The 24,692-nt window shown below is 35.3% G+C and overlaps 1 protein-coding gene across 6 annotated transcripts in view; it reads left to right on the top strand.

The window, feature by feature from the left end:
• The window catches only part of TMEM117 (transmembrane protein 117), a 548,703-nt gene that overhangs the window by 349,412 nt on the left and 174,599 nt on the right, over nucleotides 1-24,692 (top strand). For all 6 annotated transcript variants that reach the window (XM_509012.8, XM_016923597.4, XM_063785727.1 and 3 more), the window contains one exon: nucleotides 20,896-20,993. In XM_509012.8, the coding sequence (XP_509012.2) occupies nucleotides 20,896-20,993 (98 nt within the window). The remainder of the gene's footprint in view (nucleotides 1-20,895; nucleotides 20,994-24,692) is intronic.

The raw sequence follows: 24,692 nt of genomic DNA, 5'->3' as shown, positions 1-24,692 counted from the left end.
TATATAGCAAATCATCTGTAGGAATTTAGAAAAAATACAGAGTTCTGGGTTCTACTTCATAGAACCCAAATGCCCTGGGGTGAGGCTCGGCAACTGTGTGCCAGGAGCATTGCTCAGGTGATTCTGATGCCTGTTGCTGACTTGTAGTTGCTACAGAAAGAGAACCCACTTAACTTCAGGTCTAGACAAATGGAAAATGTGGAGAAGAAAATAGAGGATAAGTAACTGTGTCAGTTAAACACACTTCTGAGATTTACAACTCCTTATTCACAATTCTGAAATCTTGAAAGCATTGAAAGCCAAAAAAGAAAAAAATAAGGCTTCATGAAACCTGCCCAGCCCTCATCCAGTTTCTGGCACAACCATGTCTGAACTGACATGAGGCTTTTCATGATCTGTATTTATCCCAACAAGTGTGAAGAGATACGTGTTTTGTTACAGAAGCATGAATGTATTTCTTATGGAAGTTTTACTTGATAAACTGTATATGTGCATTCTCTATAGAGAGAGATACATACATACATATATATAAAAAGTATATATGTAATATATATACTAGTAATATATATACTATATATAGTAGTCTATGCTAATATATATAATATATATATGTATATATATATAAGTCTATTCTCACACTGCTAATAAAGACATACCTGAGACTGGGTAATTTATAAAGAAAGAGGTTTAATTAACTCACAACTCAGCGTGACTAGGGAGGCCTCAGGAAACTTACAATCATGGTGGAAGGGGAAGAAAACACATCCTTCTTCACGTGATGGCAGGAAGAAGAAGAATGAGTGCCCAGCAGAGGGGGAAGCCTCTTATAAAATCCATCAGATCTCTTGAGAATTAACTCACTATCACGAGAGCAGGATGGGAGAAACCACTCCTATGATTCAATTATCTCTAACTGGTCCCTCCCATGGCATGTAGGGATTATAGGAACTACAATTCAAGATAAAATTTGGGTAGGGTCACAGCCAAACCATGTCTGTCTGTCTATCTATCTATCTATCTATCTATCTATCTATCTATCTATCTATGTATCAATCCTTTATCTATAAACTATATACATATAGCTGTATATATACCATTTTCTCTTCTAGAATCTAAAGAATTTTAGATCTTAAAGGGTATCTGGTCTCAATAAGTTTTGAATAAGACATGGTAGAGTTGTAGTAATGGCTTCAGTTGACATTTTGTTCTGTCCTACTCAGACGATTTGAATATATTTTACTGATTCTAAATTTTTTGAGGGCAGAAACTCTGTATGCTCACCTTATATAATAATGACCATACATATTGGGTCATTTAAAATAGTACCTCATCGAGGTCTCACAACAATCACGTCACGAATGCAGGGCTCACTGTTCCAAGGATGCGAGTCAATGAGCTATCACAATGCTTAGTGGAGGGGCACAGAATTAATAATCCATGAGTATTTAGTAAACTGAATATTGTTTTAAATTGAATTGAACTACTACTTTTTTTCTATAATCAATGTGTGCTGGTCAAAAAAACCTTAAATGGGAAAATATTTAATAAATACTTTTATAAAATATATAGACATTTTGTAAATCCTATGAGCAAATGTAAAAGGTCAAGGGATACAAATTTTATTGATGTATGTATGACCAGAGTCAGCTTTAAGCATTAAATTTAATGTATAAGGGTAGGATTGATACTAATCACACTTATTTTGATAAACACTTATTTTTATAAACTTCCCTCTAATGATATATACTCAATCTTAGAGGAGTATACCAGTAATGTGGGAAGTGGGTTTGGGATAAAGGGTGCAGGGTGGTCAAATGTCACCCTCACTCCTTCTCCATCAGTGAGGTCTTCAGCAGCTGAGCCAGTGGTCCACTCCCAGAACCCGAGGTCCTCTGCACGTGAGGCTTAGACATGTGATTCCTGCTCTGATTGCACTGCCTTTCAGGACCTACTGGATGCTTACTGTTTTCAGTGTTTGCATAAGGAGATTACCATTTTCCAAATGCTAGTATAAGCAAAGGGAGAAGACCAAATAAAATGGGCTAATTTGGCTGCAGTGCTAAATTGTTCTGTGCAAATCATGAAACTTCTCTGTGCCTGCTTCACCATTTGTGAAATAAAGATTGTAAAACTGGGGTGACACTGAATGGTAATGAGTACAAATGAACTGAAGTTTCCAAGAGTCCTTTGAAAGTTATTGTATATTTAATATAGGTGAAGTATTGGTTGAATGTACTGAATAAATAAAATGTTTTTACAAAAAATCTGAAAATATAAAATAATTAGTTTGAAAAAATATTACTTCATTAAATATTGTTAACATTAGTGAAATACACACATAATCCATTTGCTAAGAGCTTGGACTTTGGGATCAGGCATGATTGTATTTAATCTGCATCCTGGCTCTGCTGTACTGTGACACTGAACCAGCTATCAAGCCTCTCCAAGCTGTCTGGTTATATTTTCCTGTTCTATAAAATTGGGAACATAGTAAGGCCTGGATCATGGAAAAATATGTTAATTAGTTGTCAATAAATATATTGTAGGTCCTAAAAGGTACAAAGTGAACACTTGATTAGCCTTTCCCTTCTTCAGAGAAATAAAGGTAGAATTGAGGTATGTGTTGGGAGGGGAGACACTTCTCAAGTATAACCAGACTTAGAATCTCTAGGGTTTATTTGGCTGTGCACCTTTGAAAATCATTAAATATCTGTATTCTTTCTATAATTAATTATTTCTGGACTTTAAGAATATCTTTCTAGGACTAATGATGAAAACTTGAATTCTTTGTTAAAACATCTTGTGTTCTACAGTGCTAAAATGAGGGTGAGAGAAAGAGTATGGACAAATTGAACTGTTCCTAAGAATACAGTGGACAAGATAACCAGGAAAAAGCAACAGCAACAATTTCCCAATACAAAACACTTTGGCTATATAATTTTTTAAAATAAAACAGACAGATAAGAAAAACAGCAATCTTTTCAAAACCATGGTCTTTTGTACAAAAGTAAAGGATATCTTTAGAGACCAAAAATAAAGTGTGACTCAAACCCAGACAGGTAATGAGTGGGACTGTGACTGGCTTGAGGGCATCTGCCAATGCTAGTGACTTAGAGCACTTGTTTTTTCACTCATGTGAAACAAAACCCAAGGGCTCAGACGAAGCCTGTTGTCAAATCAGAAGCAACTGATATAAGGCCAGGAACCTTGAATAGCTACACTCTCACTGAAAAATCAAAAAACTACCTTAAATAAAAAAGGTGCTTTGGAAACTTGGTTGTCTTGTCAGAGATCCTAGAGAGAGGAAAACATGAAGTATCCCCTGAGAATTCATAATATTCTGTTCCTCAAGTGAGTTGATGGCCCAAAGTCTCACTACCTGTAGGCTTAAAAAACTCCACATAAAAATTTATTTTGGAGAGATCCCAGGTTGGAAGTTTCCTTAGTCCCTTCACAGAACGAAGCAAAAATTCTCTCTGAGGGAACACACTAACAAATCAGTCCTTAAAATATCTCCACAAATAAATTACTGATAAACATGACTGCATAATCAGAAATTACAAAACACAGAAACAAGTGTCATGAGAAACAGCAGTAAATACAACTAGCAGAATCAGACCCACAAAGATTTTAATTATTAGAATTATCTATATAGAACATAAAGTAATATATGCAAATAAATAAAGAGGAAATTGAAAATATGGGTGAGGAATGAAAGACTGAACCATTTGAAAATGACCCAAACAGCACTTTTAGGAATAAAAATTTTAAATGATTGAAATGAAAAGTTCAGTTGTGGGTTAAAGAGCATGTCAGAAAAAGATAGAGAATATGTTTAATATGTTTTTAAATGTAAGCAAACATTTATCATATTAAACAGCTACCATAGTGATTTCTTTCTGAAAAAGCTTAAGCAAGTGTTAATAAAAGTCAAATGGAACTGAAATTCTGGAAAAATTTCCATAACATTTGGGAAGGAGGGTTAAATAATCACAAATTTTTCAAATTGGTGGGAGTAGAGTGGTGATAGTGATTAGTTCCGTTTTGCTAATTTAAGTATGCAGAGTGAACTTTTTAGGGCAACTTCCTAGTGAATAGAAATCCAAACCAATATAGAAGAAAGGAAGAAATGAAATGAAAATAAACTCTGGGCTGGGTGTGGTATAATCCCAGCACTTAATCCACTTAATCCCAGCCTGTAATCCCAGCATTTTGGGAGGCTGAGGCAGGCAGATTGCTTGAGCTCAGGAGTTCGAGAACAGCCTGGGCAACATGGGGAAACCCTGTCTACAAAAGATACAAATATTATTCGGGCATGGTGGCATGGCACACACCTGTAGTCCCAGCTACTTGGGAGGCTAAGGCAGGAGGGTCACTTGAGCCCAGGAGGCAGAGGTTACAGTGAGCCGGGATTGAGCCACTGCACTCCAGCCTGGGTGACAGAGGAAGACCCTGTCAAAAATAAAATCTCAATTAATCTGAAAGAAAGCGCAAAGAAAAGTTTGAGCACAGGAGCATATAAAATGAAGTGGTAGAAAAAATTATGTTAGTAAGCACAATTAATGTAATTTTTCTGTTAAAGAGCAAAGATTAGCAGGCTAGCTTAAAACATTTCCATCTATATGCTGTGCATTAGTTTTCTACTGCTGCATAACAAGTTACCATAAACTTAACAGCATTAAACAAGACACATTTGATAGCTCAGTCTTCTGTAGGTCAAGTCTATGTGGGTTCCACTGGGTTCTCTACTTAGGTTCTCATAAATCTGAAATCAATTACTGGCCAGACTTGGCTCTTTCCTGGAGGAGCCAGGAAGAACCTGATTCCCAGCTCATTCAGCTTGTTGGCAGAATTCAGTTCCTTTTGCTTGTAGGGCTGAGGTCCCTGTTTCCTTTCTGGAAATGGCCCTGGCCACCTTAGATCTTTTCAAATTGTCTCTTCCATGTCAGCAAAGGAGAGCATCCCTGCATTGAATCCCTCTCTAGCTTCCAATATCGCTGACTTCTACTGCTTTTTAAAGGACTCATATGAGTAAATTAGTACCACCCAATAATCTTTCTTTTGCTGCTCATCATAGTCACAGGTTCCACCCAGAACTAAAGGAAAGAGGATTACACAAGAGCAAGGGCCATAGGAGGTCATTCTCGGAATTCCATCTCACATATACTGTTCTCAGAGTCATGTTTAAAACGTAAAGTAATAATGCCTGGAAAACATATGCCAGGAAAATACGACCTAAAACAAAGTTGATATAGTTATATTGCTATCTAGCAAAATAGACTTTTGACAGGAAACGAAGCATTTTTAGGATTAAAGAAAGATACTACATAATGAACATGTAACAATTTTAAACTTGTATGTACCATATAACATACTTTCAAAATTTATAAAGAATAAATTAGGCTGGATGTGGTAGCTCATGCCTGTAATCTCAACTACCAGGGAGGCCAAGGCAGAAGGATCACTTGAGGCCAGGAGTTTGAGACCAGCATGTGCAACATAGCAAGACCCTGTCTCTAAAATAAATAAATAAGTAAATAAATAAATAAATAAATAAATAGGCATGGTGACACATACTTTGTAGTCCAAGCTACTTGGAAGGCTTAGGCAGAAGGATTGCTTGAGCCCAGGAATTCGAGGCTGCAGTGAGCTATGATTTGTGTCACTGCACTCCAGCCTGGGCAACAGAGCAAAACTATGCCTCTTTAAAAAATAAAATAAAAGAAAGAATAAGTTGACAGAATATGCTAATTGTTAAATCCACCATCATAGTGCTTATGGTGGAAAAGAAAAAGCACTGAAGATGTAAGCATTAAGCATTAAGAATTTAGAAAAACAAAAGAACAGGTGAATCAGTCAAAAATATATTAGGAAGCAAATAAAGATATGAGCAGAATTAATAAAAATAAAGGTACTATATAGAGGATCGAAATATACAAAATTTGTTATCTGAAAGGCTAATAAAACTAACAAATGTAAGATTAATCAAGATTAAAAGAGTACAAATAAACCATGTGAAAAAAATAAACTATCAACAGATGCAGCAGAGATCAAAGATGTAACCATATGCTTCAATACAGAAAAATATCAGAAAAGTAAAATGAAAATATCTTGGATATGTAATTACATCGGATATATTAACAAAACAGCAGAAAATGAAACGGTTTGACTAAAACACTTTTACTTGATGTAATCTTAAAAATATGTCCTAAAGCTGATATTTCACTTATATCTTAAATAAAAGTATTTGGCTTTATTTTTAGACACTGAATGCTAAGTAGGATTTCTTTTTACAAAGGTACACATTTAGGTCATTGCTTTTAAATTTCTAAGTTTTCTATTATGAATATCACTGAAACACTCATTCCATAACATTATAATTATATCTGCTTTCAAGCAACAATAAAATATAGAAGCAATGCTTACTCAAACTTACAAACCATGTTACTGGATAGTTCCCTTACTTCTTAATCTTTCAAATTCTGAAAATGGTTATGGTTATGTCAGATGGTTGAGTTACCAGTCTTTTCTTGGACTTGCCATTTCCTAACGTTAGAAACAGACATCAAGCCTATAGTTATCTTCTGCACATTAGCCTACAGATTTGGGTTTGCCACCCAATAGAGCTGGCTGAACCATTTTGATAAGTGGTATTATGCAAACAATATAGCAGGCTACCTAGTGGTGCAGGACCTGGGAGACTGAGCTAACTCTTTTGGCTCCATCATTAGGGATAGCATGTAGTAGGCATTTCATTTAGAAAACTGGAATGCTGAGGATCTTTAAGATGAGATTTATTTTCCCTTTGAGAAAATATTTGCTTTTTTGTGTGTTCCAAGGGCTCCTTTGTGGATAATATTTTTTATGATCACATTTCTGAACACATCCTTTATTTTTCTTTCTATTAGCTCTCCATCCCTGTATACATTTTCAGAGCCGTTATATTATGGTATATTGTACATAATTACTTTCTCTAGTAATGATCAGTTATCCATGTTAACAAAGCAGAGAAGGTATGCATCCTGAAAGCTACTCATTCTTTCAGGCAAAAATAAATGCTCAATCATATAATATTGGGCTAATATTGTTTGATAATTTAGCCACCCATAAGGAATGGCATGCTAGAAGATGGTGTAAATTTTTTTTTTTTCTGCTGGCTTCTTGCTCAGCAAAACCAGTGATCATTCTCATTTTTTTCCATTTATTCTAAATTACAATTCAATGTGGTGGAAAGCAAATTGTACTGGGGCACGTCATATTTATTTTGTATTTGTTAACACACTTTTTGAAACTCTGCAGAACTTGCCTGGAAAGGTACTTTTTGATTGTGTATTTTTCTGTATTTGGATGATTCAGATGTCTTTCTCTAAATGCTTCTTTATTCTGAGACATGCCCAATTTCCTTACTTAATAATAAAGCAGTCCATCACTCATTGTAAATCAGTAGGGATCCAGCAATAAGGTGCAATACATCACAAAAGCAGGGCAGGCTATCATTGAGATAATAAGCAGATGCATTAATATTCATGCATTATGAAACCCTGGTTGTGCCTCTAAAAAGCTGTAGAATACATTCCAGGTTTAATGTTCACCAGTAGGTGTTTGCCAGTGATTTTAAGATACTTCTTGTGGCAATTTATTCAAGGCATCACTAGGTGATTTAGGAAACTTTCATCTGCAGTTTCCATTCACTTAACTGTATACTCAGGTAATGTTCCTCAGTGAGTATGCATAATCCTTTCTGGTTAGCCTTTGGGTTGTTCTTTATCTCAGTTGGAAGTGATATTGTGTAAGACAGATCATATATATATGTCTGTGTATGTGATGTGCTGTGTAAGGTTAGAATAGGAAGGGCAGCAAAAGGGGGGTAAAACTACATACATACATCCTATATAGTACAGTATTTACATAGTGTCAAAGACATGAAATTTAGATTTTGTTTCCATCTCAGAGTAATTTAAGTGCGTGCATAAGAAAATAATGCTATGCTACAGTGGATGCAAAATTACCAACAAAGCAGGGCCACCACAGAGGATGCTTGTATTGCCTGTTCCGTAAGAAAAGTTAGGACCTCAAATAATAAATGAGAAAAATTAACCAGAAACTCTTTACCTGTCATGATGATGTTGGGTTTATTACTGTTGTTAACATTCTGTATACATAGGATGGACACACACCCAAAATTCATTCAGATGTTGGGACCAGTGTTGTCTGACTTACCCCAAGAGGGTATAAAAAGATTTATTTCATAAGTAGTGAGGCTTTCTGGGGAGAGCATGGAGGCTCCCAGGCAAATCTGAAAATAACTTGAGCCAGGGCCAAGAAAGGAAACTGGTTTGGAATTTTTATGGTGTACTTGGAGTGAAACCAGGGTGAGGGTTTCCATACATGGTTTCAACTTCCTGCTGGTACCAAAGGAAGGGGCACCATAGTTTTCTTATCAGTTTTCTCAAGTGTCAGGCAGAAAGGGAAGAAGGAGGGGTGAGGCTTAAACGTTGTAAGCAATCAAACATCAAAAAAAATGGAGTCATTTTTCATACTACAGTTATGATGATGTTGGGAGAAACTTTGGGAAATATGACTGTAGTGTATTTGGGACTTTATATCAATATGCTTAGAAGCAGAGAAGTAAAATGAACAACTTGAAGAAATACTGGAGCCCTGTTGTTCACCTCACCTCCTCTCCAATTTAAATTCTGACATTTTCTGGTTGGTAACCAGTGTCTCATCACTCCTAGTCAGTGCTCATGTCCTTCATCATGATAAAGAGTCTTTCCTCTTGGCCTGTGTATGTGAAGATGTTCTCATTTTGATGTTGGCTTTGGCTATTGGTAAATCAGTATATCCTGAACCATATTCCATGGGCAGTAAAAGTTCTCAAACATTAGATCTGCTTTTACAAATTAAAAGAAATTCAATATCTTTCCATCCTGTCACTGAATGAACCACCATAGGAAATTTCAAAGCATACGTTAAATTATGGGTTTTCTTAATATTGAAAGCTTGGCATTAATTGGCTATACATACTGAGAAAGTGCCAAATACTTGCTTATAATTTCACCTAAAATATTGTTCCTGATGTGAACCAGTATATGACCACAATATACTGACCAATATATGACCACATTTTCCTCAATGAAATTGAATAAAATATCAACCAAGTCAGGAAAATAATATTTCAGTGATAGGGAAATTCTTCCCTAATTGTCTCAATTGACTTTCTTAGTTGCACAAGGAACTAAAAGAATGTTGGCCATGATGACAATTATACCAGGACCTTTATTGAAGTATTTAAAAGATAATTAAGGAAATCTATGAAAATCCTATTTCTGGTGGCATATTTTGCTGTAATTTTCATGAGATGGGAGACACTACCAATGTGGGACTATGGTATTACTATTATCTTCAAGAGAAGAGATGAAAAATCTACCTACTAAATGCTGTTAAAGAATACTTAGCAGCCGGGCTTGGTGGCTCACGCCTGTAATACCAGCACATTGGGAGGCCGAGGCAGGTGGATCACCTGAGGTCAGGAGTTCGAGACTAGCCTGGTCAACATGGTGAAATCCCATCTCTACTAAAAATACAAAAATCAGTGGAGTATGGTGGCACACACCTGTAATCCCAGCTACACAGGAGGCTGAGAGAGGAGAATCGGCTTGAACCCTAGAGATGGAGGTTGCAGTGAGCCAAGATCGTGCCACTGCACTCTGGCCTGGGCATTAGAGCGAGACTCCATCTCAAAAAACACACAAACAAACAAACAAACAAACAAAAGAAACAAACCCCTTAGCATTCCATTTATGAAACACTTTTCATGTTTCATTTATGTCATAAAGATAGGTAGTCAGATAAACCCAATGTTTAGTTTACCACATATACTGAATATTAAACAAAATGTTTCTTCAAAATTATCTCTCAAAAGAGCTGAAACGGTTTTATGTTCAAACTCCTACAGAATCTCCTATTACATTTATTTTATTTTGAACAAAGTTGTATTTGGGGAAGACATTAATAGAAAACATTGTTAATTAAAAACTGGCCTTAAATGTTATTTAGGTCATCTGATGGATACTGTTAAAAAAGGAAACAAGCCTCTCATGGAAATACTAATTATTTTGGGTGATATATGCTCAAATTTGCCAAAAATCTGTGTTATTGTAAATGGGCCTCTTAGAAATCACTTTAAATAACAATTCACAAATTTTTTTTAAAAATAGAGAAGTTTTGGCAATCAACCAAAAGAACACAGAGAACAGGAATCAAGACTAAGTGACATATCTAACTCTGAATCAGTCTGTAATGGAGGGTTCCCAAATGCAGTGACGATCAACTATGTTTCAAGACAATGAAAAGAGGAAACATGATGGTTACTGATCAAAGGCAAAGTTGGTAAAGGACAGTTCTTCAACGTAGGTGCCAGACTCTAAAAGCCCTGGCACAATGCGGGTAGAGTGTGCTGGCTGAGTGGGTCCTGCCACCCCTCGACATGAGCCTCTTGGATACAAAAAGTCTGGAAAAAACTCACATCATTCAGATGTCAATCAGTCCCAAAGGAACTAGCATGAGAATTTTGTTACCAAGAAGAAAAAAGGAAGAAAATAATAGGAAAATCCTGCAGAAGTTGGAAGAGTCCTCCACCAGAAAATGCTACCAAGGACGAGAGGAAAATGATGACCAAACATATTATATTGAATTTTTTAAAATTAGGGAAGTAATTGCCTTTTAAAATGAGGTTTCAAAGCAATGAGGTTTCAAAGCAATGGCATAAGAATTCAGAGAGGATGATGTGAGACAATAGAAGATGAAACAAGAGATGGTGGACTCAGGAAAGAAACATGGAAGAAAGAAAATTAGATAAATAAAGGTCAAATTGAAATCTCTACAAATATTACTTGACACACTCCAAAATCCTCAGTATAGATCCTAACTCAGTGAGCAGAATTGAAAGCTAATAAGGAATGTAGACACAGAGGACAGAGAAAACCAGCATGTACATAATTGTTGTCCCTAAAAAATATAACTAAAGTAATGGAAAATAAAAGTCATGGATTAGGATAAGATTCCAAAAAGACTGAACAGAACAAAGGAAAACTTGAATTCTTAGATTGAAAGGGCAAATCATGCCTAGAAAATTGACACAAGTCAGTAAACTTAGCAAAATTATTCTACTCAAACTATAAAAAGAATACTTTATAAAACTAATTTACCTGGAAAGATGGAAAAAAATAATTTCAGGTTCAGTTTTCTCACTTCTTAGCATCAACAATGTTAAGGCAATAAAGGAATGCCTCCAGTTTCTTAGGGAAAAAATGTGACCCAATAATTTTAAACTCAGCCTAATTATTGGCCAAGTGTTTTAAAAATAAGCAATTTGGTTGTAGGCTATATCGTTGTCTTACCAATTTAGTTTTAGGGTCAAGTTTAAAAGAAATACATAACACCCAATTATAAAGCAGAATGTAGAAATATTCCCAAACCCTAAGAACATAAAAATTAAATATAGTGTAAGAAAGTAAAATATTTTTATTTTCTCATTTTTTATAGATGAGGGGAGAAGATATCGTGATATCTTTATATCATGTGATATATCATAAGATATCATGTGATATCTTTATATATATCATCTTTATATATCAAGATGATATCTTTTATATATCAAAGATGATAAATAAAATAGGAATATAAGATATTCAAAGAGTTAAATATGTTAATAGGAAAAATAATAAAATAGGGTAGTGAAGGGGAAGAAGACAAAAGGGGAGGAAGCAGAAATAAAATTTTCTTGTCTATGTTCATAGTAGGGAGTAAGTAAAATCTAAATAAATAGAAAATATTAATACATGCCTAAATGAAGTCTAATTATAAAGATAATAATTAGAACAAAATAGAAACCTTTCATATTTTAGAAGAATGCACATAAAAAGGTATGATGGTTCTTTGATGCCTAGTTTGTTTATTTTTAACGTGAAGCCATGTTGAATTTTATCAAAAGCCATTTCTGCATCTATTAAGATGATCATGTGGTAACTGTTTTTAATTCTGTTCATGTGCTCTAGTAAATGGATCGTATTTATTGATTAGCATATAATGAACCAAATTTGCATCCTAGGAATAAAGCCTACTTGATTGTGGCGGATTAGCTTTTTGATATTCTGCTGGATTTGTTTGCTAGTATTTTGTTGAAGATGTTTGTGTGTATGTTCATCAGGGATACTGGCCTACAGTTTCTTTTTTCATTGTGACTCTTCAAGGTTTTGGTATCACAATGATGCCGGCCTCATAGAATGAGTTACGGAGATATTCCTCTTCCTTGATTTTTGGAATAATTTCAGTAGGATTGGTACTAGCTCTTCTTGTATGTCTGATAGAATTTGGCTGTGAATCCATCTGGTCCAGGACTCTTTTGGAAGTGGTAGCATTTTTTTTTTTTTTTAGATGGAGTCTTACTGTGTCACCCAGGCTAGAGTGCAGTATCACCATCTCCGCTCACTGCAGCCTCTGCCTCCAGGGTTCAAGCAATTCTCCTGCCTCAGCCTCCCGAGTAACTGGGATTGCAGGTGTGTACCACCATGCCTGGATTTTTTTCTTTTTCATATTTTTAGTAGAGACAGGGTTTTGGTATGTTGGCCACGCTTGTCTCAAACTTTTGACCTCGGGTGATCTGACCATCTTGGCCTCCCAAAGTGCTGGGATTACAGGGGTGAGCCACCACACATGGCCTTTGTTGTTGTTGTTGTTGTTACTGATTCAATGTTGAAATTTGTTTTGGTCTTTTCAGGATTTCAGTTTCTTCCCGGTTCAATCTTGGGAAGTTATATGTTTCCAGGAATTTATCCATTTCTTCAAGTGTTTCTAATTTTTATACATAGAAATGCTTACAGCAGTCTGTGAGGTTCTTCTGTATTTCTGTGGGGTCAGTGATAATGTCCCTTTTGCCATTTCTAATTGTGTTGATTTAAATCTCTCTTTTTAACTTAATCTGGGTAGCACTCTATCAATCTTGTTTACTCTGTTGAAGAACCAACTTTTTGTTTCGTTCATCTTCTGTATGGATTTTCATGTCTCAAATTTGTTCATTTCAGCTCTGGTTTTGGTTACTCATTTCTCCTGCTAGCTTTGGGGTTGGTTTGCTCTTGTTTTTCTAGTCCTCTAGGTATGATGTTAGGTTGTTAATCTGAGATCCTTTTAACTTGATGTAGGTGATTAGCACTATGAAATTTCCAGTTAACACTGCTTTAGCTTTGTCCTAGAGATTCCGGTATGCTCTTTCTTTGTCTTCATTTGTTTCATAGAACTTTTTATTTGTGCCTTAATTTCACTCTGTACCCAAATGTCATTCAGGAGCAGATTGTTTAAGTTTCATTTAATTGTATGGTTTTGATACATCTTCTTGATATTGATTTCTATTTGTATAATGTTGTGGTTTGAGAGTGTAGTTGGTATGATTTTTCTTTTTTTGAATTTGTTGAGAATAGCTTTATGGCCAAGCATATGGTTGATATTAGAGTATGTGTCATGTGCAGCTGAGAATAATGTATATTCTGTAATAAGAGCCATCTATGGCAAACCCACAGCTAACTTCATGCTTAAGGGGCAAAATGTGGATGCATTCCCCCTGAGAACCGGAACAAGACAAAGATACCCACTCTCACGACTACTATTCAAAATAGTACTGGAATTCCTAGCCAAAGCAATCAGGGAAGAGAAAGAAATAAAAGACACCCAAATAGGAAGAGAGGAAGTCAAATTCTCTCTCTTCTCAGACAATATGATTCTATACTTAGAAAACCCTAAAAGGCTCCTAAACTGATAAACAACTTCTGTAAAGTTTCAGGATACAAAATCAGTGTACAAAAATCAGCAGCATTTCTGTATATCAATAATGTCCAAGCTGAGAGCCAAATTGAGAACACAATCTCATTCACAATAGCCTCAAAAAGAAAAAAATACATAGGAATACAGCTAACCAGGCAGGTGGAAGATGTATCTACAATGAGAATTAGAAAACACTTTTGAAAGAAATCAGAGATGACACAAATGAATAGATAAACATTCTATGTTCATGAATAGGAAGAATCAATATTATTAAAATTGCCGTATTTTCTGCAGCAATTTACAGATTCAGTGCTATTTCTACCATTTTTCACAGAATTACCCATAGTCTATTCTAAAATTCATATGGAACAGTAAAAGAGCTCAAATAGCCAAAGCAATCCTAAGCAAACAGCACAAAATCAGAGGCATCACACTACCTGACTTCAAACTACACTACAAATCTACTGTAACCAAAACAGCATATTGGTACAAAAACAAATACAGAGACCAATGGAACAGGTTAGAGAACCCAGAAATAAAACCATACACCTACTACCATCTGATCTTCAACAAAGTTGATAATAATAAGCAATGAGGAAGGGACTCCCTATTCAATAAATCGTGCTGGGATAACTGGCTAACCATATGCAGAAGAATGGAACCCGCCCCTTCCTTTCACCATATGCAAAAATCAACTCAAGATGGATTAAAGACTTAAATATAAGATCTAAAACTATAAAAACTCTAGAAGAAAATATCGGAAACACCATTCTGAACATAGGCATTGACAAAAATTTTATGATGAAGTTCCCATAAGCAATTGCAACCAAAACAAAAATGGACATGTGGGACATAAACTAAAGAGCATCTGCCCAGCAAAATAAATTATCAGTGGAGTAAATGAACAACCTACATGATATGGTTTTGCTGTGTGCCCACCCAAATTTCACCTTGAATTGTAATAACCCTCACATGTCAAGGGAGGTGCCAGTGGAGATAATTAATCATGGGGGCAGTTTCCCCCATACTGTTCTTGTGGTAGTGAATAAGACTCACGAGACCTGATGGTTTTATAAATGGGAGTTCCCCTGTACAAGCTCTCTTGTTTGTTGCTATGTAAGTCATACTTTTGCTTCTCCTTTGCCTTCTGCCATGATTGTGAGACCTCCCCAGCCATGTGGAACTGTGAGTCCATTAAACCTCTTCCTTTATAAATTACCCAGTCTTGGGTATGTCTTTATTAGCAGTGTGAGAACAGATGAATACACTACAGAACAGGATAAAATACTTGCAAAATATCCATCTGACAAAGGTCTGATAGCCAGAATTTATAGGGAACTTAAATAAATCAACAAGCAAGAAAACAAATATATAATCTCATTAAAAAATGGGCAAAGGACATGAACAGACACTTATCAAAGGAAGACATACACATGGCCAACAAGCATATGAAAAAAAAGCTCAACATCACTAATCATTAGAGAAATGCAAATCAAACCACAATAAGATACCATCTCACACTAGTTAGAATGGCTATTAAAAAGAAAAAAAATGACAGATGCCAGCTAGGCTGCAGAGAAAAATGAATGCCTATATGCTAATGGTGGGAATGTAAATGAGTTCAGCCACTGTGAGAAGCAGTTTGGAGATTTCACAAAGAACTTAAAATAGAACTAATATTTGACCTTCCAATCCCATTACTGGGCATATGCTGAGACCAGCTCTGTCGTGGAGACCCTAACCCAGAGAAGCTAAAGGAATTAAGACAAAGACACAGAAACGGAGTGTAAAGTGGGAATCAGGGGGCTGACAGCCTTCAGAGCTGAGAGCCATGAACAAAGTTTGACCCACATATTTATTGACAGCAAGCCAATGGTAAGCATTATTTCTTTTAATTTTATTTTATTTTGTTATTTTTTTTATTATACTTTAAGTTCTAGGGTACATGTGCACAACATTAGATTAGCTAAAAGCATTCCTTATGGGAAACAAAGGGACAGGCTCTGCCTTGTTATCTGCAGCAGGAACATGTCCTTAAGACACAGCTCACTCATGCTATTGTTTGTGGTTTAGGAATGCCTTGAGCAGTTTTCTGCCCTGGGTGGGCCAGGTTTTCCTTGCCGTCATTCCGGTAAACCAACAACCTCCAGCTTGGGCATCATAACCATCATGAGCATGTCACAGTGCTGCAGAGATCTTGTTTATGGCCAGTTTCTCATGGCCTGTTTATGGCCAGATTTGGGGGCCTGTTCCCAGCAGGCATATGCCTAAAGGATATAAATTGTTGTACCATAAAGACAAATGCACATGGATGTTTATTGCAGCACTGTTCACAATAGCAAGATGTGGAATCAACCTAAATGCCTATCAGTGGTGGACTGGATAAAGAAAATGTAATACATAAATACCATCAAGTACTATGCAGCCATAAAAAATAATGAAATCATGTCCTTTGCAGCAACATGGATGCAGCTAGAGACTATTATCCTAAGCAAATTAATAAAGGAACAGAAAACCAAATACTACATATTCTCACTTATAAGTGGGATCTAAACATTGAATATATGGAGGCACAATGATGGGAACAACAGACACAAGGGCCTACTTGAGTGGGGAGGGTGAGAGGAGGGTGAGGACCAAAAACTTCCACCTATCAGATACTATGCTCACTACCTGAGTGATGAAATCACTTGTACAGCAAACCCCAGTGACACACAATCTACCCATGCAACAAACCTGCACATGTACTCCCTGAACTGAAAATAAAAGTCAAAAAAAATTTTAAAAAGGTATGATGGACGATTAAAGCAAGAAGAAACTATCTAAACAGCTTTATATGTGCTAATATTGAATGAAGTCAGTATATTGTTAAGTAGAAATAAATAAAATGACATACTATCGAATAAAATTTTATCTATTATGTTCATTAATATCCTTTATGTATATGCTTGTTTATTGATAGAATAACATTTGTTTATCTTAAATGATACTCCACCAATTAGTGGCTACCTCAAGAGTGACACTACATAGCCATAGTTATTTTTCTATTTTGGCCTTGTATCCCTAATAAATCAATATTTTACATGAATATCACATGCTTAGCATACAACTATATCAAATATGACTTTAGATACAGTATAGGTAGTACCTGCATGGGAATTAGCTTGTAATCAGGCTAAGAAGATAAGAATGGCAAAAGTAGAGAATCATACAGAATGTCAATTAATACTCAGTTTTGTCACACAAATATTTTACAAAGCCCTCTTAGACGACTGCAGCCTTCAGTGACCTCCTTCCTCTGATTTTTAATAGCAATTATAGACTGTATCATAGTTTAACATTAAATTATGTCTTTATCATTTTCTAATAGTTCAGTATATGATAGTCTTGTCTTTATAGAAAAGATTGATTGTCAAATCCTTTGACTCTAAATTCATTTGTGTGTTGTATTACTGATGTGAAGCAAAGTGATGGGATAGAAATCTCAGATACGAACAATAACACACCAATAATTATTATACCACCTGCTAATATACATATTTTGTGCTCATAGGTGATTAATAAGAAAACAAGGTGCAGAGAGGTTAATTACCTTGCCCTAAATTAAAAAAAAAAACCTACTAAGAAATATATTTACGGTTAGAACCCAGGCAGGCTGGCTCTGGAAATAGTGCACATAATGGTATAATAGATGTGTGACCTTGCTCTGTTATTTAACCTCATTGACTTCTCTTCCTCCATTGCTGAAAGGTGGAAAATAATGACTTACTTTACAAAGTTGCTGTGACTCTTAATAAGAAAAATCCATTAAGAGCTTTGTAATCCATGAAGCTGTATAGCAAATGTGAAGTATAACTCTCATCATTGCTATTTTCATGCTGTTGTTGCCTGGCATCATATAGGCTCACCTCAAAGGAAAGCAAAGATTTCACTTAGATTTCTGTAGAGATAATTGTTTTTTACAATCATTTACTGACTTTTAAACCTCAAAATGCATGTTTTTGCTCAGATTGCACAATATGTGTTCTAAAGTTATATTCTATTGAAAAAGATTATCTGACAAGCCATGATGCGGTGAGTGCCATAATGAGGTTCTGAGTTCTGTACAGAGACCTAGTAGAGAGGAAAGGGGAAGGGAAGGATTCTGAGACTCAAAGAGTTAAGCACATTTCTCCCAGCATAGAAAGATTTGCAATTTCAAATTCTAATACCTGCCTGTGAGAGAGGTATTCACAGGTTTTGTGTATTTATGCTACACAGAAACCTCATGGCATTGCCTTTAGTCTCCCTTTCTGGCATCTTTTCCCACAAAGACTGTCCTTGACCAACACCAGAAATGAATTTGATTTCTCTAATGCAGGAGATAATTGGATTTTTCTTTATGGAATGCATCCCTTTAATGACTGTGTCTGCTTCTGCCAATTTAGCTACAAGTGACCTGACATTGATCTGATGATATGACTTAAAATAAAGAGTTCGAGCTGGAGGTGGCAAAGATCAGCTGCCTGGCATCAGAAAGAATGGTTTTTTTTTTTTTTCTTCATCTAACCATTTTCCTGAGAAAATGCTTTATCCTTGAATGTCATTTTTACAAAACATGCAGCTGTAGTAATTGGTCATACAGCAGCAGATTGTCTCCTTCTAGAAAATATAATAAGTATTTCCCAGAAAGTGCCCTGGAGAAAACATTGAAAATTGAATAAAACCCACCCAGCAATCATTCTGTTCCTTGGAAATATTTATTACCATGTTGATTCTTTCTGGAACAGGATAAATATTGCCTAAGAGAATTAATTAAGTCTTTTAAAAGTCTGATGCAACAAGAAATATTTATTTACCTATTTATTCATGTAACCTTTAGGTTTTGTTAAAATATTTGACACTAGACCTGTTATTAAAGAAGGTTATAAAGGAACAGTGGCTGAAATTGTTGTATTTGGAAAAAACAGCAATTTCTTCCTCTAGAGAAGTTATGATATAAAGCTCTTTTTATACCTAAGAGTATGTGAGATTTAAATTTCTCTATTTTCAACTTTATTCTTTTTTTCCAGTAACAATGTAATTCACTTGATTCATGGTTAATTTTTATTCTATCATCTTCCCCTTACTCCTTTTGATAAGTATCATGAATCATTTTGATGGAAAATACAATCCATGGGCATTAGTTTGAGTGAGAAAATATAATCCCGTAATTTAAAAGGATCAAGAAGAAAATAAACAGTTGAAAAAATCATCGATGAACTAGTTTCTCTTTAAAAATAAGCAAAAAGTGTTTTCCTTTTTGAATTCTTAATATTAGTTGCATTCACATTTATATAGTGATTGACAGTTTAAAGAGAAATGAACTGAAAGTTTATATTAAAACCATGCATGATTGTTGAATCTTTTTTGATTCAACAATGAAGCCACAAATTATTGTAGGCCCTATGTTAGATAGAGCCTACATAAATCTGTAGTGTTACTCAGTGAAGGGGAATGGACTAACTTTGGTTTTCATCAACCAAGAGAATCTTGGGAACTCTATTCCTAGAAATGACATTGAGAAATAATATGAAGAATTAAAATCAGATTTTTCCTGAAAACTGGAATCCTTATCCACCATTCTGATTGTGTCACCTAAGTGAGCATGTGAAGCATTGACATGCTGGTGAATGTTTCCAGAGACCATTTTGGATGACCCTGCTTGAGAATTGATGTGCCTTCCACAGGAAGTCCGGTATTATTGAAGCGGTCACTGATCTAAAAGGACTCCCCACTGAATCACAATCTTTCATCATAAATGATTAAATTTCACCCATTTCAAGGCCACTGTTGAAAGCTATACTTAAATGCAATGATAAAGCTTTAAGCACAAGAGAAAAATTTATTTTAGTGGATGACAAAAATTCTCTCTTACTCAATGCAGTAAACCTCATTTCGTTTCTGTTTTCATAATTTTGAATCTGTCTTGTCTGGATTTGAACATTATTAATTAAAATCATAAGTAATGGAATGGTGTTCTCTTCTCTTGAAGGGAAGGCAGATTTTCTGGGAATGGGAAAAATGTGCATGTGTATAACATACACACACATTTATGTAACACTTTTTTAAAGGAAATTTATTCTCCATCCTCATTGGATTTTTAAAATACCTTTTAATAGATTAACTATTTATAATACTTTGGGCTTCTGCTGAAACCATTAATATGTGATGTGGTAGATGAGAAATGTACTTTGTTAATGGATCTTTAAAAACAGGCATTTATATCTTAATTTATTTTATCATTTCTTCTTGAACAAATATTTTGGTCTAGTATATAAAAATCCCTTTGACATTCTTAGAAGGGGTAGAAAGATCTTCACCGGCAAGGATTTCAAAGCCTAGTGAAGAGAGAAAAAAGCATGTAAGTAAGTAAAAGAGAAGGTAGAAGGTGATACATGACATGAGAAGGATGGGTCAAGAACCACAAGTTTTCTATAAGTGGGAGAGAACAGTGAAGACATCACAATAGTAATATGACTTACGCCTCGGAAGATGGGCAGAATCTGTGCAGGTGAGGAAAAGAGGAAGAACATTTTTAGATGAAGGCACAGAATTGTGGGTGAGAGAATGCTAGCTAATTAGAATAAATATGCTGTAGAACTGGGTACGAGTACTTTACCACACATATAGCTGGAAGAAGTAAGGAAGAGGAAAAGAGAAGATAATATTTTGATTAATGATATCGCTAAAAATCTAGACATCAGGGAATGCTTGAGTTTTGGATTTAGACAAACTTTAAAAGAATATAGTATTTTATTTGTTACATATGCTTTGTTTCTGTGGTACCGTCTTATATCCGGTAATCTTAATATTTAAAAAATTCTTAATATCTGACATGTTGAATGACTTTAAATGTACTTATTCTGTATGTACAGTCGAAGAAACTATTAAAGTTTTTAATTGAATGAAGTATATCCTAATTTTTGTTTCTGCATATGTTATAATGTTAAAACGTGTACTTATTCTGTTCTCAATAGAATGTAAATTATAGGCTTATAGTTAAATCTGATTTTAAGATTTCTGAAAGTGCTGAATAAGTTCCTTTCATTGCTTCAGGTCACTGATATGATGCTTCAGGACAAACCCTATCCTGACTGGGGAAAATCAGCAAGAGCTTTCTGGAAGAAAGGAAATGTTAGGATCACTTTATTCTGGTAGGAAATTGTTTCACTTATTTATTTCTGCCTTGCCTCATTCACTGAAGGACTTTAGTTGGATGTAATTTTCCTTACAATTATAGAATTCTATCTAGAGGGACATTTTTGGTAGCTACTATGCTCCATTAAAACCATTATCCTAATTATTTTATGAATTAATTTCTTCTTACATATTGTGTATATTCACATTTATAAAACAGAAGTTTTGCTAATATAGTGATAGAACTAAGATTTGACCAGAGGTAAGTTCTTGACTCAGCAAAAACAAGCTGTAATTTTCATCAGTAAAATCTGATAGATGAAACTGTCTCCTATAAATACTAAATTGCCTAGTATATTTGACAGGATATGATTTTGCTCTGAGAAGTGATAAAGAAAAGGAACCTCTTTACAAATCACATCTTCTACATTGGCATTTCTTCTTTATGTAGTTGCATTTAGCTCTCCAGCCCAATCTTTGCAATTAAAAAACAATCCATGTCTTATGGAACTTTGTTTTTTGTGAAGTCACCATTATTTATGTGTATGTGAACAAGTTCAAACAGAAAAGATAGGAATGGAGAGGCAGCAAGAAGGGCACTTTCACGTGGCTGTGGGACACTCCCCAAGCACAATGATTCTGTGTGATATAATATACAGTTGAATAATTATATAATCCCAAGAAAAGTTATGTAAACTAACACTTATAAATGTTCTACAGTATTTCCCCCTTATCTATGGTTTTGCTTTCCCTGGTTTCAGTTACCCTTGGTCGACTGCAGTCTGAAAATATTAAATGGAATGTTCCAGAAATAAACCATACATACATTTTAAATTGTGTGCTGTTCTGAGTAGTGTGATGAAGCCTCATACCCTCCCGGGAGATCAATCGTCTCTTTGTCTAGCGTCTATCCATGCTGTCGATGCTACCTGCCCTTTAGTTACTTAGTAGCTATCTCACTTATCAGATCTATTGTTAAGGTATTGCAGTGCTGTGTCCAAGTGATCCTTATTTTAGTTAATGATGGCCCCAAAGCACAAGAGTATTGATGCTGGCAATTTGGGTTAAGCCAAAGAGAAGTGATATGGCTTCCTTTAAGTGAAAAGGTGAAAGTTCTCTACTTAATAAGGAAAGAAAAAAGATCATACACTGAGGTTAACATATCGTATGCTGAGAAATATGGTAAGAATGGATCTTCTGTCCCTGCAGTTGTAAAGAAGGAAAAATGTTTGTGCATAGGATATATAGGGTTTAATACTATCCAGGACTTCAAGTATCCACTGGGGGTCTTGGAATGTATGCCCACCAGATAAGGGGGACTACTGTAATTGATTATAGCTGGCTCTGGTGTATATTATCCTGTATACCTGCCTTTTGAAACAAAAGAGAAAAAAATCTGTTTATTCTTGGATTTAATTCTGGCGGTTGATTTTTTTTTTTAATGCAAAAGCTTCAAAAATCATAGTAACTAAGTACTTGAGGAAAATATACACTCTATGTTATCTTTTGTGCTTTAGTACTATCATTAAATGTTGCTGGAGATATAGGACATTTTGAACTCAATTCTTAGCAGGTAAACAAAAGTGGATTTTCAATACTGTTATGAAAATGAATATGATTTTTTAGATGTGTATTCACACCTCATCTTCATGGGTCACATGTGGCCTATGGTACTATTTAACCTCCATCTTTTTTCCTATTTGTAGACTTCCCATATAGCTTTTCTGAATAATATTTAATTTAATGATTATAAGAAATATTTATTGATAGTATGTTTTGCTTGAGGCAGCAGGCCAAAGACTTTACATCCTATATCTTTATTTATTTAATCATGACAATCCCATAAGATAGGTGCTATTGTTATAGGCATAGTTCTCTGACTCCAGAGCCCTAGTTTGTAATTATTACACTAGGACTGCCTCTAGGAGAACAAAAGATACATCAGTGTGCAAATTTCCAAGTGATTAATGTTCATTCTTGTTTAGGTAGGGTGCTAAAGAAGAACATACAGTTGTTGGGAGCCCTCTTCCCTACAAAATTCCCTACATGGGTTTTAAAAGTCAGAATTTGAAAGGAGGTAAACTAATATCAAATGTGTTTATAGATGGTCTCTCTTAAAACAATATTTATTTACTATGTTTACACATGTTTCTTATTAGTGTACTGATACGGTCTCACTCTATGTCCCCACCCAAATCTCATCTTGAATTGTAGTTCCCATAATCCCCACTTGTCGTGGGAGGGACCCAGTGGGAGGTAATTGAATCATGGGGGCGGTCACCCCCTTGCTGTTCACGTGATAGTGAGTTCTCAAGAGATCTGATGGTTTTATAAGGGGCTTTTCCACGTTTGTTTGGCACTTCTCTCTCCTGCTGCCATGTGAAGAAGGACGTGTTTGCTTCCCCTTCAGCTGTGATTGTAAGTTTTCTGACGCCTTCCCAGCCATGCGGAATGGTGGGTCATTTAAACCTCTTTTCTTTATAAATTACCCGTTCTTGGGTATTTCTTCACAGCAGCATGAGAATGGAGTAATACATGTATCTTCAAAGGTAGCTGATTGATGACTGTTCTCTGCTAGTTATCAAGGTCACATGTATACTATTTGCAAGGGTAAGCCATGTATTCTATAGGCCCCTATGATTGTTGTCATTAGCTGTTCTTAATCATGATTGCTGTTTCAGAGGAGAGAAATCCATTAATATGATTTTTTCTTTGAACATTATCACTCAGGTCTATATATCACCAATGTCTTACAAATTTTTTTTTAATTTTTTTTTTTTTTTTTTTTTTTTTTAGACAGAATCTCACTCTGTAGCCCAGGCTGGAGTGCAGTGGCACAGTCTCAGCTCACTGCAGCCTCTGCCTCCCAGGTTCTAGTGATTCTCCTGCCTCAGCCTCCAGAGTAGCTGGGATTACAGGCACGCACCACCACGCCCAGCTAGTTTTTTTTGTTGTTGTTTTTTGTTTTTGTATTTTTAGTAGAGACAGGGTTTTGCCATGTTGGCCAGGCTGGTCTCAAACTCCTGACCACAGATGATCCACCCACCTTGGGCTCCCAAAGCGCTGGGATTACAGGTGTGAGCCACCACACCCGGCCTCAAATGGGTTTATTTTTAACATATGTGATAACATAGCCCAGTGGGTATTCTAAAACGTAGTTTAAATGTTGTAAAAATGATAATTTAATTAGTCACTGGCAAGTAGATAATATTCTTAAATAGAGAGCAACTAAAATTCACACTTTTTTTGTAGTTATTCTTTCTGTAAAATTATTAATAATTAGGCAATATATTAGAGAGATTGTTTTCACTGTTATATTTCAAAAGTAGTATTTCAAATCATTGCATAAAGTAACTGAAGAACAATTTAAATGCCACTTTAAAATTCTTTTCCATTTTATCCATTTCTATACATTTAGATTATCTTGACAATGGTATTCATGGTTGTAAAAAAGGAAAAGCTGATGGAAAAAGTTGAATATAGAAATTATGTGGGAAGTAAAGAAATCTTCCTTTTTATTCATACTTTTCGCATAAAAGGGATTTAGCAAGTAAAAAGGGCATTTGGGGTTTGGTTTTGTTTTGTTCTTTTAGCCCTAGGAGATAAAATACAAAACTCATTGGCAAGGTTTTAGATTAAATAAAAGACAGTATTTACATACTTTATGTCACCCACTCAAAAATGGGTATTTTCTTTTGATTTTGCTTTAGTTAAGG

Source organism: Pan troglodytes, chromosome 10 (genome assembly GCF_028858775.2).
Source record: "Pan troglodytes isolate AG18354 chromosome 10, NHGRI_mPanTro3-v2.0_pri, whole genome shotgun sequence".
NCBI lineage: Eukaryota > Metazoa > Chordata > Mammalia > Primates > Hominidae > Pan > Pan troglodytes.
The sequence above is the reverse complement of the archived record's forward strand: the minus strand, read 5'-3'. Positions and strand labels throughout refer to the sequence as shown.